The 20,057-nt window shown below is 35.3% G+C and overlaps 1 protein-coding gene across 2 annotated transcripts in view; it reads right to left on the reverse strand.

The window, feature by feature from the left end:
• RSPO3 (R-spondin 3) overlaps positions 1 to 20,057 on the reverse strand; it is a 78,124-nt gene that overhangs the window by 2,391 nt on the left and 55,676 nt on the right. The window contains exons 5-6 of one of the 2 annotated variants that reach the window (XM_032274848.1): positions 20,017 to 20,020; positions 17,512 to 18,866 (exon numbers count right to left, since the gene is read on the reverse strand). The exons of the other annotated variant lie outside the window; for it this stretch is intronic. Of the exons in view, the coding sequence (XP_032130739.1) occupies positions 18,779 to 18,866; positions 20,017 to 20,020 (92 nt within the window). The 3' untranslated portion in view covers positions 17,512 to 18,778. Of the gene's footprint in view, positions 1 to 17,511; positions 18,867 to 20,016; positions 20,021 to 20,057 lie in introns of those variants that run through there. 2 annotated transcript variants of the gene reach the window in all.

Consider the following 20,057-nt stretch of genomic DNA (forward strand, 5'->3'; position numbering starts at 1 on the left):
TTTATTTTGTCGGCATTGGAGAACTGCTGAGAGTTTTAGAAGAAGAGAATAATTTGATTCAAATGGATAAAACTGGCACCAAATTGGATGAATTATTTTTAGTTATTTCTAAATAGTGAATTAACTAGATATTTTATTATCAGGTACACATTTTATATATGCAGTCGACACTGTCTGAGGGCGTGGCTTTAGGAACATCCATTAACACATATATCCCAATGAGAGATTACTTAGATTCAAATCAATATTATAATAAACAAAAACTAGGAACCAACTATTCCCTGAGGTATGACAAATTCTGAATGTGTATCCCACATACTGGGCCATTTAAAATTTGAAATTAGGCTGTCTAAATTAAGTCCCTTTTGACAAAAATATTTTGGAGGAATTGTTTGCATGGGAGAACCAAAATATTTTCATGTCCTGAAGTAGGCTGCAAATATTGAATTCAGTGGTTTGGCTTTCCTTTTCTTGAGCTCTGGTTACAGAATCCTAGGGAGTGGTATTATTAATACTGCATAGGTATGCTACGCCAATACAGTCTCCTTGGATTAATGATTTTATGCCACATCTAGCTTTGTCATGAGACTGTATTTTTAAAATCTTCCAGTTACTTTATAAAAGCTTTACTTGCTGGGCTCAGCGCAACATACCTTCAAATTCTGGAATCGAAAGGGACAATTAACAAAACTCAGAATTCAGCCAAGGGTGAAGCAAATTGTTTGGGATGTACAGAGAGGAACAAACAATATTGTAGTCAATTATTATGCCTAAGCTGAACTACTTACATACTGATTACTTGATTCCATTCTTCTTTTCACTTAAAATAATTTTGCTGGGTTGATAAGATTTCTACAGAAGGCATCAGGGCCTTCTTTCCATGCTGGATTTAATGAGTACACATTTGATGTGCTGACTCGAATATAATCATATAATAATAATAATAATCAAACAAGAAAACTGAATAGTAAGTTTACCTTTCTGAGTATGTAGCATAATTTAAATTTTATAAGACTGAAAAACTGAAGGAGAAAAATACAAGTTTTCATACTATGCGTTTAGTTTTCAGAAGGAGATGGCTGCAAAGGCTGGATTACATAATATTTCCATATTGAGGAGCATTTTGGAGGTGTTTGAGTTCAACTGTAAAAAATTGTCAGCGAAAATCATTCCAAAGTTCCATAAAAACTACTGACCCCGAGAAAAATGTTATTTTTATGGAGATCATCCAGAAGTTCAGTGTTTGACATTGTTCTCTTGATGATGATCCAACATCTTACAGCTGTGATCCCAATCATAATGTTTTGGACACATAAGAAATGTATTGTTTCTTCCTTGCTCACAGATTAATTTATATGTTTTTTAGCCACTTACGACAACATACTCAACTGGCAATGCATTTCTGCTTATTAGCAAACTGATATGATTATTTCTTAAGACAGGCCTAAACATTTTTGGAAGTAGATTGAAACTCAGTATTATAACTTTATATCCAAGGAATAACTAGTCTGGGCATTGAGTGAAAGGGAAGGCTCTAGTAAAGTAACAGGACATTAACACATTGTACATTATTGCTGCTCAACAGAGGGCTATTGCACAATAGAAAAATGAGGTTATTATTTTTTTTACAGGCCACGTGTTAGTGGTTGGAAATGCTAACTACCCTTTGCATAAATATATTTTCCTCTTGTCTAAGAAATAAAATAGAAATACAGAAGAGTGGCTGTAGTCCATTAAAAAATCACGTGTAATTTGGGATAACTTTGTAAGGTTCATTAAAGGGGACTTCCTTTTTTATTCTGGTGACTTTTCATTGATGTGGTTAATATTTTTTCAACCTTTTTTTTGGCAAGTTTGCAAACTAAGCATTCCAGTTATGACAATCTGACGTGTGTGTGTGTATCTATATATATAATATACATGTGTGCTTTGCAATTCATTGAATATTCATGTATGTGTGCATGTGCACATGCACATATGTGCCTGAACTGGGTTTTAGAACATTCCCATGATTAAAACAATGTTCATCTCCCCTTCATGTTCTAGCTATGAGGAGGGTGTTTGGGTAGAAAACATCAAAGAGAATTTGCTATTATCAATCAAGCACAATCTGAGCCCTTGCAGGAAAGCACTATAGTGTAACATTTAAGAACACTGTCCTTGTCGGGCGTGGTGGCTCACGCCTGTAATCCCAGCACTTTGGGAGGCTGAGGCAGGTGGATCACGAGGCCAAGAGATCGAGACCACCCTGGCCAACATGGTGAAACCCCGTCTCTACTAAAAATACAAAAATTAGCTGGGCATGGTGGGGCACACCTGTAGTCCCAGCTGCTTGGGAGTCTGAGGAGAATCGCTTGAACATGGGAGGCAGAGGTTGTAGTGAGCTGAGATCCCACCACTGCATTCCAGCCTGGCGACAGAGCAAAATGCCTCAAAAAAAACCCAAAAAACAAACAAACAAACAAACAAACAAAAAACCCCAATTACAAAACACCACCATGCTTAGGGTCAGAAAAACACTGTGTTCAAATTTTATGTCTGCCACCAGCTAGTTGTGTGACCTTTGGCAAGTTGTTGATATTTCTCAGGATTAACTCTCTGATATATTTAAAATATGAATAATCCTTACTTCTTGCTAAACTTTATAAGGATTAAATGAGATGTTTGCAGAGCACTTAGCATGGTGCCTGGTGTATGTTACTCATGGGACAAATGAAAGCTAATAGCATTAACCCCTTGCCCAAACATGAAAAATGCCCCTACTCCATGCCAAAGGTGTGTGATAAAACTGGGGATACAAGTGAGATACAGAGACTGCCAATAATTATAGTTACATGCTAATACTAAAATAAAGAGAGACATGTACAAGGTCCTGTTGGGTACACTGGGAAAGCATTGAACTCCATGAAGAGAGACTGAAAATGATTTCAGAGACTAAAAATGATTCCCCTGATGTAATGATGTTTGAGGTGAGCCTGAAAGAATGACTGACAGTTTGCTAGGCTGATAAGGGAAGAAGGATCTGACAGGCAGTGAACAATATGTTCACTGTCTGAAGGCATGCAAGGACATGGTGAATCTGGGGCACTGAAAGGCGACTTCCTTGGTTTGATCAGAGTCTATATATAGACTATTACCAAGAGAAGCTGGAACGATATACGGGATTCAATTGCCATGTTGGGAATTTGTCCTGAAGACCAGTGTACTGAAAACTAACGAAGGGCAAGTATCGGATTCGGATAGCAGGCCAGAGTTTGGATGCTTCTGTGATGAGTTTAGAAAAGGCCAATAGGATATTCTGACATGTGACCTTATTTCCTATTTCAGAAAATTGCTGTAAGTAATAAGACGACATAGAAGGAATATAGTCAGTGTTTCGTACTATTTTTGAGTCTTAAGTTTTGAAAGAGTAGCTGAAATCTGCATGTAGACCAAAAAGCCATATTTATTTAAGATTTTGTTGCATACTAGTATCACCTAATTGAATACATAATTGATATTTTTAAGATTCTGAAATTATTTTCTGTTAGTATAAATACATACAGTCTTTTACATAAGCATTTCTATGGCCTTCTACAGACAAAGTTCCCCAAAAATTTTTTAAAAATTCAGATTCCTAGATCCCACCCCTGGAGATTATGATTCAGTGGTTCTTATAAGGAGCCCAAGAACCTGTAGTCAATAACAAGTTGACCCCCCCACCCAGTTTATTTTGATGTGCAACCACATTTAAGAGCCAAAGCTGTAGAGCAATAAAAGACCAAATTTCTTTAAATACAGACTCCCAAAATTTACTTCAAATTGCATCGTTGCTCATTTTTTTCTTTTCTTTTTCCTGATGAATATCAAGTATGTTTTTGACTTACTGTAGCTACTAATTTTAAGGCAAGTTTTCTTATTAGATACATTTGGAATGGGTACCCAGACATAAATTAAATTAGTTGCAGGCTGTCTTTTTAAAACCTATTCAAGTACATATATGAACTAGAAAATATAAACATGTAAAAAATGACAAAGACGAAAATGATCCTGAATTATTCTTCCTAACTTGTATATATTTATATTCCAAGTGAAAATGCAAACCATAGAACATGTTTAATTTCCTTTAAACATAATGAGATTATGAATAAAAGTGTTGCTCTCCCTAGAATCAGAACTGTAACTCATTTATTGAGAACCGCCTAAATTATGAATATTGACTATTTTCTTGACGTTTGGATAAAATCTGCCCATAGGTCTTCCTAAGAGCTGTTTCTTTGTGAATTTCTTGCAAAATGTCACTAAGGGGAGCCATTGAGCTGTAAGTAGTTCACTTCCCAAGACAAACTAGGTTATAATTTTTACCCAAATGCTAAAAATGTATTTCACAGTATAGACTGAGGACTAAATATCACGAATTTTATGGCTCAAACCAACTAAGTATTATGTTTTTCTTTTCATTTTATTTGGTGTGGAATGAAACTGGAAGCCCATGGCGTTACACCTTTTAAAAAGCACACATGGTGTGAATAGGGGGCTGATCTTACCATTTTTGAATCTAGAGTTGAACCTGATTTTTATGTATAGAGAATGAAAATTCCAGCTTTTTTTCTTTTCTTTTTTTTTTTGAGATGGAGTTTTTGCCCAGGCTGGACTGCAATGGTGCAGTCCTGGCTCACTGCAACCTCTACCTCCTAGGTTCAAGTGATTCTCCTGCCTCAGCCTCCCAAGTAGCTGGGATTACAGGCATGTGCCACTATGCCTGGTTAATTTTGTATTTTTAGTACAGATGGGGTTTGGTTTCACCCTATTGGTCAGGCTGGTCTTGAACTCCTGACCTCAGGTGATCCACTGGCCTCTGCCTCCTGAAGGGCTGGGAGTACAGGCGTGAGCCACTGTGGCCAGCCTGTTGTTTTAAGTTAAGATATCACTGGAAAAATCTGCATGGAAGGGAGATTGCTATATTGTATGACTTTTTTCTTTTTTGGGAGCAATTATAATGTATTGGGTAGATACATACTTAGGACCACTATTATTACCAAGTAAATTGAGAAACGCATCAAAACCTTTTGTCTTTTGTTTGTTTTAATAAAATAGAAAACTTATTCTTCTTGCTATAAATTTAACCTAGGAATTTACAACAAACACAGTAAGTATATCAAAGAATGAATTTCTTTTGCTTTTTGATAAATAGGCAGACATTTAATTGTTCCAAATTGAAATTTAAAGCTACCTGATTTACCTGTGCTGTAGGTTACACATGAATTCTATTGCCTTTCTATTTAAATTTCAAGATGCTTCTGATTAATTATTCAAAGAAAAATAATTTAATACATCATTACATACTCTACTAAATGCTATTAATTTGGGATATTACCTTGAGCCCATTTTTGCAAAGATAGCTCTGATCATTAAAATATATTGAGATTGAAATCACATTTTATCATCCATTTCAAAGGACCAATTTAAGAGATGCAATCTGTTTGTATCATGATGTTCTGAGAATTCGGAAGCAAGAATGTAATGATTGGAAGGCATCAATTGTAAACTTTAGGAGGTGAAAGCAGATAAACCCAAGCTTCCTAACATGGCCCTCAGGGTCCTTGTCCACTGTGATATGACCCCTGCTTACTTATCTACTTTGCTGGCATCATACTTGTCTTTTTAGTTTCCCCTGCACTTGTCCCACCATAATGTTTACTGATCCCATATATTGGATACACTTATCTAGAATGTGCTTTCTAGATTCCTTGCCCTAACTCAGACTTACTGTTGAATTCTCTGGCCCTTTAGGTTAACCTTCCTTACTCTCCTAACCTCTTCCTAGGCTAGGTTATTTACATTTCTCCTCTCTGTGTTCTCAGCTCCCAATTATGACCCTGCTGCAATAATCAAGGTGAAGATGACCTGGAAGTTTGTTTTTAAAAATAGTACGAATAATTATAACTAAAATTCAACACACACTTCTATTAGGTTGGTGTAAAATAATTGCGGTTTGTGCTATTACTTTTAATATGTACCAGATAAACTTCTAAGTAACAGTACTGTACCTAGAAGCTCTATTCAACCCGTGTTCTACAGATGAGGACAACGAAGGTTCTTAACCATGGCACCCCTCTACCTCCATATTATTTCTCAATAGAGCACAATGTGACATGCCATCCTTGTTTGTTTCACTTTAGCTACTGAGGCAAGGAAAGAGCCTAGCTGTGGACTAACTTTTTAAAACAGAGGAATTTTATAAAAATCAAGATTTGGAATGTAATTTCTTAATCTCTTGAAATTTGAATTTGCTGGGTAACAAAAAGCTGCTTATCAGAAATTAACTCAGAACTTCACAGCATTTGGAATAAATTGAGTCAGCATCATTCAGCACCATTTCATTTTCTATTCTCTCTCTTTTTATTTTTGCTACAAGCCTATATTCTAGTATTTCTATTCCCCCAACATATAGGGGTATGAGACATATATGTAACTTGAAAATTATATATTATTTATATCTAATTTAGAAATAATTTTCCATTAGACTACTACCATTACATTTTTGAAATTTTAATAAAATAATCACATATTTTCATATTTTGTTATACTTAATACTGAAAAAGAGAAAGAATATATAGCTTTAAAAATTTTAAATTCTACTGAGGTTTGAATGCAGTCCTATTATAAATCATTTCACCTTAAAGCAGACATCATAAATATCAATAACCACAATTTTTTAGAATATGTATTTTCATTGTCTGCTTTAAGCATAATAAACTCTCTTTTGCCAAATTAAATACCTTCCTTACAAATGGACCATTGCCAATAGGCCTTTACAGATTTTTTCTCCATTGTTTAAATAATTTTGTTATCCACTAAAGATTCAGAATCAGAAATTTTGAATTTTGGCTCAATGTCCTCACAGAAGTTTCCATGACCCTTTCATTCAAGCTAACTCCATTCCACCTCATTGCATCTGCTTCCCTGAACCCCAGCCTGGAATTCTTGCTTCCATTGAAAAGGGCCATTAGGGGGCCGGGCGCGGTGGCTCAAGCCTGTAATCCCAGCACTTTGGGAGGCCGAGGCAGGTGGATCACGAGGTCAAGAGATCGAGAACATCCTGGTCAACATGGTGAAACCCCATCTCTACTAAAAATACAAAAAATGAGCTGGGCATCGTGGTGCATGCCTGTAATCCCAGCTACTCAGGAGGCTGAGGCAGGAGAATTGCCTGAACCCAGGAGGCGGAGGTTGCGGTGAGCCGAGATCGCGCCATTGCACTCCAGCCTGGGTAACAAGAGCGAAACTCCGCCTCAAAAAAAAAAAAAAAAAGAAAAAAGAAAAAAAAGAAAAGGGCCATTAGCTGAAGTCCAAAAGAAACCATTAAAGGTTTTGGGTATTGCATGCTAGGATGCCTTCCTGTTCTACATTAAAAATACAGTTCAAAGTGATCAGGGTAGAAAGTACTCAACGATTTTTTTAAACTATTGGCAAAGTTTACAAATTTTACTCATTATAAAAGTAAAAGTATAGTCTGTATTTTATTGTATAGTTTACAATATTTTATTGTATATATTTAAAAGTATAGTCTGTATTTCAAAAGCATAGCGTTATAATTTGGTATTGTAATTTATATTAAATATTTTAAAATTTGTATTCTTTTATATAGGTTTATTTCTCTTGAATCAACTGCTTTGTGGTTAAAAGTTCATTTGCAATAAGTAAATTTTTTTCAGAGCAGAAGTTCTTAACTTGACTTTGAAATCCTATCTAATCACCTTACGTTACATCATAAAACTCTTGGAAACTAAATCAGATACATTAACTTACGTGTAGACAATTTCTTGATCTAAACATATTTGCATAACACATTTTGAATTAGATCTTGGGTTTTAGATAATTGTATCTATTAAATAAGCATGCAAATTTACTCTCATTCTTACTTGATGTCAGAGGGTAGGTAAATTGCATCTATTGAATATGGTCAAATTTTATTCATTCCTTTTGCTGTGAAATTCATGAGTTGCTTGTGAGATTAACATTATTGTTCTCTAAGGAAAAAAATGACCCAGAATAGGATATTTTGGTTGTTTTATATACTGTTTATGAGCTTATAATACGGGAATTTTATTGCCTATCTTCAGAAATTGGGTCAGTAGGGTGTCCTAGTGCTAATATTTCAAAGACCATTAAAGCCTGCCTAGCAACATTGTCGTGTCCTATCCCAAATTTTCAATTTGGACCTAGTCCTCTCAAAGTATTAGTGACTATCTCAGAAATGAATTGATGTGTTCATCTTTTTTGTGTGACAGTCATACTCTACGCTGTTCCCTTACCTCCCACGCCCCGGGGCGCCCCCTGCTGCTTCAGGCCACCATCTTCCATCTCAAGCCAGAGAACATACGTGAGTCTACAGAACTTATTAATGTTAAATATTTCTCTCATATCACCCTTCAAAAAGGTTTCTCAAATTTAAATATTAAAAAAGTGAAACAGTCTCTTTGAATAATTTCTACTGTAAATAATATTATGTATAAGTTGTCCTATTAAATTATTTTAGATCAGAATATACAATTATAATTCAGACCATCTATCCAGTGACTCCTTTAAGAAATCTGGAAAAAATTATTTCTTTAGTACTTGACTATAATTAATTTTCAAACAACTTTTCACATTCTTTGTGATATAATAGTTTGCCTAGTGTGCCAATTTAAAATTTAAAGGTAACAAGGTTATTTAATATGTCAATAATCAATGACTAAGTTTAAAGTACTGCCTATGGTACAAGTAGCTTTAAAAATATGAATATTTGAAAGAATTTTTACCTACTGAATTTTAATTTTCTTGCTGTAGATCTTTTTGAGTTGACTCTCCTGTTTTCCCAGCCCCAATAACACATATTCCAGTAACACAGTAAAGAACACTTAAATGTGTTGGCTTATCTAATTCATTTGCTTCAGAAAATCAGAAACCACAGTTGTATTATCAATCTTTCATTCTAAAAGTTAATGGCTTCTATTTCTTTTTTCTCTTTACATGTTGCACTCATGACTAAGCATAGTAAAAGTTAGTTTTTATGTAGAGTTTAAAATAAAACTTGTATTTGAATTTTCCCTGTTTTTCTTTAGTTAAATAGGCTCACAGCTCATTTGTTCATGCTTAAAATACATGTTCTGGAATCAGTTTATGATAAATATTCACCAAATGCCTTTTATTTTTTCTAAGGAATCACTAAGCCAAAAGCATTGTCTTCATCTTTGATGAAATATAACTTTCCAATTAACAGCAAAGTCCTTCATTTCAAAAGGCTGAGCAGAATGCTACTTTAAAATTTATTCCAGCTGGTTAAATTAAAGAATTGAAAGAATTCCAAAGAAAGACTATTCTCTGGGCATTTATCATTTGATTTTCATTTGGATAAATTTCCATTTGTTCTAAGAACTTGTCTCAGAATTTTGTTGTTTTGAGACAGAAAAAGAAGTGTTGATAGCCATGTTTGGCATTGCTATACTCACTCCCTTACCCAAATTGTCTACTGGGTTGTATGGACAGGAGCGGATGGCCTCATACTTGCTGACATGTTTGCAGTGATTGATTGTACAAGAAATCTTGATATTATTCCACTCTTTCATCATGTTATGCACTAGTTGACTGTGAGGTCTAATTCTCATTCTAACACAGTCCACTCTGTCTTTCTCTGAAGTTTTTTATTGGTCTATGGGGAAGAATGTACCTTTAATCTGGAATTGCATCACATGGGGGAAAATGACTGCCCAGTTTCTTATTTGTGCTACTCCATGTATCATGTGTCGCACTTTATGAAATTGTAGCTACAGATAATACACACGAATAAGCTATCACTACAAAGTGATAGTTTAATGTTTTCAGCTATTTATTAACTACATATGTAAAGATGATTTTCATGCATCTTCAAATACATTCTTAAATGGTTTGACTATGCTTTAGGATTTTACTCATTCTTCTTTTGCTGTAGATCTTGCTTCAAACTACTGGTTTCTTAACTAGTTTGAAAAACATGGAAAATACCACTCAGCCTCTACTACATTAAAATTTGTGATAAATTTTACTCACAATATATGCTAAGGGGCATATTTTACCTATAGCAGATAAAAAAGAAATCTGAATCTTTAAATTTAGGGGTTTCAGTAAGTTATATGACTTTTAAGTTTTTCTTATTAACCATATTTTCCATATATCATATTAAGACTTGTACCCTATCTACTTTTTCTCTTCACAAACTTTCAGAATGTCCTGAGGAAAACAGAATATGTCTTTATAATAAGCATTTGATTAATGCAGAAGAATTACTTTCCTTCTTTGGACAGTCAATCTCCTATGCAAAGACTTTCCCTCCCAACATTCACATTATCATTAGTAGATTTGACTCCTCTTTTCTTGCTACTAACTAATGTGTTTCCTTCTATTGTTTGAGTGGGTCCCTATGCACATCCTACTATATTATCTACTAATTTTAAGTGATATTTCTAGGTTCTTTTGCAATTTGTCAAGGTGATATTGAACTTCATTTCCAGTTTTTATAATATTAGGAAGAACAATTAATGTAGTCACAACTGCAAATATGAAGAACTTACTCTTTATAAAAATTCAGCCTTAATTTTGATTTACCTGCTCAAGTATGGAAAAAGAAATGCAATCCACAGGACCGGTTATTTTGGAGTAGGCTGGTTATATGGTTTGACTGCTTCCGTACCCAAATTCACCTTGAATTATAGTTCCTACAATCCCCACGTGTGGTAGGATAGGCCCAGTAGGAGATAATTGAATCTTGGAGTTGGTTACCCTCATGCTGTTCTCGTAGTGAGTGAGTTCTCACAAGATCTGATGGTTTTATAAGGGGATTTTCCCCCTTTTGCTCGGCATTTTTCTTCTTGCCACCATATAAAGAAGGATACATTTTCTTCCCCCTCTGCCATGATGGTAAGTTTCTTGAGGCCATGCTGAACTGTGAGTCAATTAAACCTGTTTCTTTCATGAATTACTCAGTCTCAGACATGTCTTTATTAGCAGGATGAGAATGCACTAATACAGGTGGGGCGAATACTAGTGGGATATTCTAGCAGTGATGCTCTGATTTATTTGCATAATTTTGTGCCCAGGGGAGACATATGAGGCCCATGTTCCTGGTACATTAATAAGCACTGCTACTATTGCTCTAAAGACTGTGGTAGCACCTCCTTTCTCTTTGGCAAGAGCTTGAGAACTGTAGTGCATCTGTAAGTATTCATTGAATGATTTAAGTGAAAAAGACAAATAACGTTCCCTTTTCTTGATTTCATGGCCAGGACTTAATTTGAGTTAGAGTTGTAGAAGGACAGGCATAGACAGAGATGCTTTTGGTGTTGCTCTCTTATATGCAAGCATGCTGTGATTACCCAGTGTCCCAAACAACCTGTCTTAGTAAGTCCCACTTATTATGGAGCAGCCAGTTAGATACTTCTGTTTCAGTATCAGCTTCAGATTACAGTGAACTCTAGAGATATATATCATGTTCTCAGGAAAATCATTTTGACTTGGGGACCAAGTCAATGATCAATAGCTAAAGTATGCCTAAGATTGTTTGAAGAAATGGCATTAGGAAGTCCAGGTTGCAATAGAGAAGTTAAAATGAATTCCACTCTCTTCCCTTTTTTCCAGAAAACATTTGAATTCTAGAACAGTTTTAGTGATTTGAGGGCTTCTAAGTTTCCCTGAGGTTGCAAGTGTGGACCGGAGTCCATCTCTTATCCCAACACTGGAAAACAGTTGCCTAATAAAAAGTTTTGGAGATTAGAGAAAAAGAGGTGGTCTGGAAGACGGCCCCCACACCAAAAAAAAAAAAAAAAAAAAAAAAAAAGGAGGAGGAGAAGAAGGAACTTGGAATGATTGTCAAAAGTTGAAAGATGACAAAACAACATTTTCTTTGTTAAAGTAGCTTCTATATCAGGCATAAATGATGCCTTATTTGGTGGAGTTGAGAACGTAGTCTTACTTTAAAGTCACGAAATATGATGCTAGCCCATCTTGCCTGATCTTGGGGCTTTTGTATCCTCTCCTGAAGTGGCACTACACAGTCTCAGAAGCCTGACTTCCTCTCGAGTGTTGAATAACTGTGGCTTTTGTTGTAATCCATTAAATTTTGCTTTTAGTGGAATACCACCAAAATGAAGGACCAATGGGTAGTATGATGAAACTTTCAATTTAAGAGGGTGTAGCAAGGGCAGCAGATGTTACGTGCAATGCAATTAATGGGGAGAGAAAGTCTTAGGAAAGGCTTAAGCAAATGAGCTGAAAATTAAGGGAAATGTGACAATTCCTGAAAGAATGAACACTGTCTTACTCAAACTCTAAGAAAACAGATATTTCTCATTTAATTGAAGTATTTAAGAATCAAATAAAATGACCCTGGAAATAAGAAGGCTAGATGAAACAGAAAAAAAAATTTTTAAGGGGTAAAGAGCTTGAAATATCCTTTATTTTTGGTTTTTATTTTCTGAGCAAAGTAAACTTCTCATGTACCTTAAGACCTAGTTAGGGTAATGCTAACGTTTAGATATTTGACCCGGCAAACTTAATATTGAAATTTGAGCCCAAATGTTTGGGGTGGGGCCAAATGGGAGGTGCTTGGGAGTCATGAAAGTGGGTCCATCATGAATGACTTGGTGCTATTCTCACAGTAAATGAGTGAGTTCTCACTCTGTATTAGTTCCTACAGAGTTCCCCAGAGAGCTGCTTGTTAAAAAGAGCCTGGCACCTTCTCTCTCTCTCTCTGCTCTCTCACACACACGCTGTCTTTTCTTCTCCAGTCATATGATCTGCACATGTGAGTTCCCCTGAGGCCCTCACCAGAATCAGATGCTGATGCTATGCTTCTTGTACAGCCTGCAGAACTGTTAGCCAAATATACCTCTTTTTTTTTTGAGTGAATTACGCAGCCTTAGGTATTCTGTTACAGCAACACCAAAATGGACTAAAGTAGAAAAGTGAATATGTGGCTGGGCGCGGTGGCTCACGCCTATAATCCCAGCACTTTGGGAGGCCGAGGTGGGTGGATCACGAGGTCAAGAGATCGAGATCATCCTGGCCAGCATGGTGAAACCCCGTCTCTACTAAAAAATACCAAAAATAGCTGGGTGTGGTGGCGCACGCCTGTAATCCCAGCTACTCGGGAGGCTGAGGCAGGAGAATTGCTTGAACCCAGGAGGCAGAGATTACAGTGAGCCAAGACTGCACCGCTGCACTCCAGCCTGGCACCTGGTGACAAAGCAAGACTCTGTCTCAAAAAAAAAAAAGCAGATATGTGATCAGTGACTTATATAAGCCATTCCCTTATCTCCAGAGAATATTTAGGAGAAAGAGTAGTAGTCAGGAAGTGACTACATATATTGGGAAGTGAAAATACTAAAGGAAAGCAAAAGTAATCAGTTATGCCAGAATTTGGGAGGAGAGGAAGGTGAACCTTTTTTTTTTCTGTCCTTTACATCTTGGCCCCGTTAGTCAAGAAGACTTTTGGACCCTGAAAACTGTTGAAACTTTTAAACTAGAGAGGATTCAAGGAGTTAAGCACAAAATGTCTCTGGGGAAGCCCTCTTTGAGTATGAATAGGTCTAGGCGTGGGTGTGTGAATCTACCCCAACAAACAGAAAACAATACCAGGTGATTTCCAAAAATTAGCAACTATTTTCAGGCATCACTGAATAACCTCATAGATGATTTGCACTGCTGCTAACAACACCTGGTAAGCAGTGGTATTATCTATGTATGTTAATATATTTAACACATTTATATATGGGCTACCATATTTGTATATTTTACTGTACTAGTTGTTAAGTATCTTGAGGATCACCCCTTACCTATATATATCCTTCAAGATACATTTTATTTTTTATTTTTTATTTTTTTTTGTATTTTTAGTAGAGACAGGGTTTCACCATGTTGACCAGGATGGTCTCGATCTCTTGACCTCGTGATTCACCCGCCTCGGCCTCCCAAAGTGCTGGGATTACAGGCTTAGGCCACCGCGCCCGGCCCAAGATACATTTTAAAGGCTACTTCTCTATGAATTCTCCCCTGATCTTCTCCAGCAGGTGAGGAGGGATGCAGTAATGTATAGCTGCTATGACCTTGGGCTTTGAAGTCAGAAAGATCTGACTTTGACTTTCTGCCAAGCTATTTAGTCATTGTCTATCCTTTGGGGATGTTACTTAAACTCTCAAGACCTCATCTTTTAAAATGTGTGCTTAAAAAAAGTGGGGCATTAAATTTTAAAAATCTGAAATTGGTATCAGGAAATGCGCATTTTAAACTTGACCAAATTACTCATCAGGAATGTGACCTTAAGTAAAGCACTTTCTGTGCTTCATTTGCCTCATTTATAAAATAGAATCAATAATTCCTCCTATTCTCACTATTTGAGGTAGGTATGAGAAACAAATGATATACAAGTAGCTGAAAATGAAAATAATTCTAAAATTTTAATCCCTAAAAGAAAAATAATTAGTAGTGATAATAAATGGTCTCTAGGAAACTGTAAAACAGCTGAGTGAATCAAGCCACCTTTAAAAATAGAAGAGCCTTAATCTGGTTTGGGTAAAATCTCAGGAGCACTTAATTCCTTTAAGTTGTTTGGTGAAAGTCCTTAACCCACTCAAGTCCATCTGCCTTACTTCTTGCATATCCCTTAAATGTATCATTCTTTCTTTATCCTCATTCAGTTCAAGCCTCTGTTACCTCTAGAGTGTATTTTTGCAAATATCAGGGTTTTATTTTTTTGTTTTGTTTTGTTCTGTTTTTTTTTTTTTTTTTTCTTTCAGGTATTTTCCACTTTGCTGTTAGGTTACCTTCTTATAGTGCAGAGGGCTTGTCTTTTATTCCTATGAGTTTTTGGTTTGTTTTTAAATCTCCCTGGTGCCTGTACTCCCAAAGTTCTCAGCATGGCTTAGAAGGCCCTTCCAAATCTCACTCTTGGTTATGTTATTGAGCAGCACCTCTTTCCCCAATTTGCCTTTGCTTCAATCAAACTACATAGCTCACTTCAATTTTATCACATCATGCTCTTTCTTGCTTTTGTGATACTATTTATGCTGAAAATTCTACTTGGCCTTTAGGAGCCAATAATAATTTACCACCTCTATTTCCAAAGGACACATCTGTCAATTTTGCATTTATTTGTTGACAACCAACTCTACCATGAAATTATGAACTTCCAAAGGAGTCTCGTGCATATTTGCTATCTTCGTTATTTTCACTTCTAGCATCTAGCTAATGAGCTGACCTTGAGATGCAGAGATTATCTGGAATTATCCAGATTGGTCCATTGAGTTGCATGATTCCTTAAAAGTGGAAAGTGGAAGAAGAGGCAAACGTGTGTCAGGGAGATGCTATGTGAAAAGAACTTAACCTGCCACTTGAGGCTTTGAAGCTAGAGAAAGGGTCCAGGAACTGAGGATTGTGAGCAGCCTCTAAAACCTGAAAAAGACAAGTGGATTCTCCCCTAGAGTCACCAAAAAGGAACACAGCCTTGCTGATGCCTTGATTTTAGCATGGTACAACTTGTGTCAGCTTTCTCACCTACAGACTTGTAAGATAATAAATTTGTGTTGTTTAGGACACTAAGTTTTTGATGACAGCAACAGAATGATGACAGCAACAGAAACCTAATATAAACTCAACTTTGTAATGGTTTTCTTATATTTCAGTTCACCTATGCCCAAAACCGTTTTAAAGACCCTCATCCCACTACTCAAATGTTCTAGGGTAAACTGAATGAGATCATTTTGGTTATGACCAGCATCTAATTTGTCTACACAGAATATTAGCACATAAGAGCCTTAATTTCCTTTCTGAAAACTTTGTTCTAGCAAATTTGGAGAAATTGAATTTACTGATAAGATGCAAACTAATAAATCAAAGGAAGTGGAGCATCAGAAAGAAACAACGTTCTAATTTTTTATTACAAGTTTATACCTCTACTCTCAATCTAATTCTTATAAGAAGCAAAAATTTCCTTTTTCTAAAAATGATTTGATTATTAGCTGAATTATGGGAAAGGCATTATAGTATGCTTGGATAGTCTCCACTTTATTTTTACATATATAGTTGGTACATTTTTCTGTCAATTTGTGAACAAGAATTCCTATTAAGCAGAAATTCATCTGGACTATATCATCTGCAAGATCAGCTTTAAGACAAATGAAAGAATGTGAAAACTGGGAAATTCTTTAAGAATGAAATTACGCCTTTCTCCATGCACCCATATCACTGTGGTTACAGAACTTTGGGGAATTTATTCCCAAGTTTTCTCTCCTCTGGGTGTTCATTGCTTTCGTTCTTCCTATCAGAACCTCCTGAGGTCAGAAAGTTTTGCCCTTTTCAGAGACTTTTTTCGGCTGGTAAAGCCCTCTGAGCTAACCAGAAATCAGAATGGGATGCTGTATTATGTCAGAACTGTATGTTTAGTCTGCTTTCCTAGAAATAATCAAGAAAAGTTATATGTGAGAAGACACAGATGGTTCTTTCTCAGCACTATTTTCATATTTTTGAAGTATAATATAAAAAATGTAGTTGGGATCTAGAACAATATTTTATCTATACAGATATTTATATCGATTCCATTTATAAAAGTTCACAAAACATGTGTGTGTGTGTGTGTGTGTGTCTGTATGTGTGCATGTGTGTGTATGTAATGTAATACAAAACAATAAATGTTATGTCATGTTGGCCCTTAACCTAGAATGCTTTTCTTTTAAAATTCACAGAAATTGATATTCTACTTTTGACTTATTACTGAGCATATTTATAGCATGGGGAATATTTTATTTGCCAGATTCCCAATCAGTTTAGGAAAATCTTTGAAGGGATACCTAAAACCATTTTGCACCAAAATTAATCATTTTCACCTGTCTTTTATTTTTATGATTATGTAAAAAACAGGACTCATGTTAAAGCTGCTTCAAGACACATATTCTGCTATAACTTTAGTAACTAAAAAGCTTATGTGTAGAACTTAAAGAATGTCAAGGAGTTGTCTGTAAAACCATTAGCTTTTGTCCAGACAAATAGTAAAATGTTTCCCCTTGCCAACTGTATAATCTACTATTTAACTGTCTACACTGTGAAATATAATTAGTTAGCATTTCAATATTTAAATTCAAGATAACTAGTAAAGGATCCCTCATAGACTGCACAGAGACATGCAACTAAGTGAACCTATTAATATTCAATGAATACCAGGCTCATTTCATGCTCATTTCTATTTCAGGAATGATTCAAAAAAGGACTGTGTTTCATTGATTATGAGACTAATACTAATGTTACAAAAGTTATTTCATCATTCTCTTTTTAAAAAATGACAACAAAACTATAATAACACAAACAAAACTTCAAGACCACTATTTGGCTCTCTCTGACTCCCTTCCCTGAAGAGAATTTACAATTGACTTTTGAGGAAAAACAAACACATTCATTAAAAAAAAAAAAAAAAAAAATGGCTTCTTGCAAGTCCTTTTCTCCTTTGTCTTCCAACTCTTTTGCTCAAGCTATAAAAAGAAAGTAAACAAATATCTCCAATTTACCTTTTTAAAAAACTTCTATTCTTGTTTTACTATTTTAGTATTTCACTCTGCTCTTATTTATTCCTATAGTTTGTGACATACTATGCTCATACCTTATGATTAATTCTCATAACATACAAAATTAAGCTCTTATGATCAGCGCTTATTACTGGCGTGGAGCATCTGTTGCTAACCTCAAATCGATTCCAGATTACATTGCATCCCTGTTGTCTTTCCAGCAGGGCAAAGTATCCTCTGCTGTCTCAGGGTCAAACATGCAACTCCTGCCTGCTTGTATGGCCAGCTGGGTTCAAGAAGGAAGGAACCTCATTGTTGACAGTTACCAGATGAATGTACCCCTTCTGTACAGCTGAGATATGGAATAGACATTGGTGAGCGTTGGATACAGTTTACAAGCCTGAAATGCTGGGAATTCACATTTGTGATACTTAAGCAGATTTTAGTCTCACTGGCTTATTCCCAAGAATTGGGTAACATGTTATAGTTTTTGATGATTTGTTGGTTATTTGTTATTCTTTGAAATTCCCAAGGAATGAGCAAAATATCCAGTGGGAATATTGATGTGAGCAATAGATTTAGCAGTCCCTTTCATGGGCCATCAGCCGTGGCACGTCACATCATAAACCCCAAAGGCAGGCTAATCTTGGGTCAAAATTCACCCTACTTAGAGGAAGGCGTTGCAATAAGGACAGACCAAGTTCAAAATTATTCTTGGCTTAAAATATAAGGTTTAGGAATCTCAATAAGGTGAAGGAAAAAACAGGTAGAGTTTACTAGAAATAAAAATTTGCTGCCACAGGGAATTGTAGAGATTATCAAGCAAAGGTATAAAGATTCAGCTTCAAGGAATGATAACCAAACATTTTCCTCAATATTTTGCAACAGGTGTCACCTGAGTTAAATGAAGATGAACTTTGACTTTTATTTCAATTTAAATAGTTATAAAAACCCTGGAGCAGAATATGTCTTCCTTAGAGTGTATCTTGAGCTTTTTCATTGTCCACACCCTGGATTATTATAAATTCATCCTAAATTACTTTCTGTTGACACATAAAATGAAGTGACATGTTTTTCTCCTAGGCATTAAAACCCGTTGTAGTTTTTTAAAAAGCTTATTCTTTGTATTTGTTTGACCATCTCAGAAATAGTCATGGAAAATAGGTGACCTAACCAAACAGAATTTAAGGACCCAAAGAAGCTAGTAGTAAAAAATGAGTGTCTTAGGTCTATTCAAAAAATAAAAAGGAAATAACAAGTTTCTTGATGTTGGAGCCCCAGCTCCTTTTGTTACAGGCTTGTATTTGGCTTCCTTTTCTGCTTAGTCATTGCTTTAACTCCCACTCTGAGATTAATTGCATGACCTTTGGAGATGAATGATCTTTTACTTAATCTTAGTCAATGCAATCTGGACAAACTCAGGTTTGGTGAGGCTCCTCTTGGGTGGTTTTCATTTGTTTTAAGAACATTAAAGTATCTCATAAATCTATATTTATTATATTGGTGAGTAATTTACCGTAATTAAATATGAAATTCTGAAGACAATGTTAAGGTAACACTGGGGTCAAAAGCCCCTTTTTATGGTGATTCCATGGCTGCAAAAATACTCTGGAATTTACTTTTGTCTTTATGTCTGGATCTGTTTAATATTACAGAGCATCCAAAGGCATATTATTTTCAGATGGTCACTTTCTAAATGTTTTAAAACAATAGTGATTTTTAAAATGATAAATACACAATTTTTGTAAAAAAACAATTTAAGATGAATCTTAGAATTTGGCTAACAATACCCTTATTCAATATAATGTGTCTACATTTACTGGTATTAGAAAATTTGGTGAACCAGTCTTAAGGTAACACAATTGCATGTTTTCCAAACATATTCTGTAATTGAAACTAGTGAAACTAGCAAAGCTTTTACTTACTGGTTTTCAACATTACTCTTACTGGTTTTCAATATTCAGGAAGATGCATAATTTCTTCCCTCAAACACAAACTAAATAATATGCTTTGGGACTTTCTATCCAATAAAGGAATTCTGTTTTCTAAGTTAGACAAATAACCAAAATAAAACAAATGGGCAAACTTATGACAGACAAAAAGGCAAATATAGGAAAAATATAAATGAATAAATTACTTTTAACTTAGGAAAATGTATACATTAGGAGACAAATGAATTATTGAATGTAAAGAGAATGAGCATTGAAAGCTTTTGATAAGCTGGGGAAAATCCCCTTTTTGCATTGAAGTAAGGTTGAAAATCTATTCACTAAGAAGTCTTAAAATCAAATAAATTTTCTTGCATCTATGCTTAAAGTCAGGGATATAAATAAAAGAAGTCTAAGAGTTCCTTACTCATATGATTCCATGGTTAGTTTTAGTTTAAAGCTGCCCAAGGGTAGAAAGCTTCTCCATCAACCTAAACACTGTTTCTGTCAGACATCCCTTTGAACTGCCCTAAGAAAACTTTCCTGGGTACTTCAAATGAAAATCTCTTATATCACTGAG

The sequence above is a fragment of the Sapajus apella genome, unplaced genomic scaffold (assembly GCF_009761245.1).
Source record: "Sapajus apella isolate SASKATOON/1434 unplaced genomic scaffold, GSC_monkey_1.0 scaffold6, whole genome shotgun sequence".
In the NCBI taxonomy this organism is placed as follows: domain Eukaryota; kingdom Metazoa; phylum Chordata; class Mammalia; order Primates; family Cebidae; genus Sapajus; species Sapajus apella.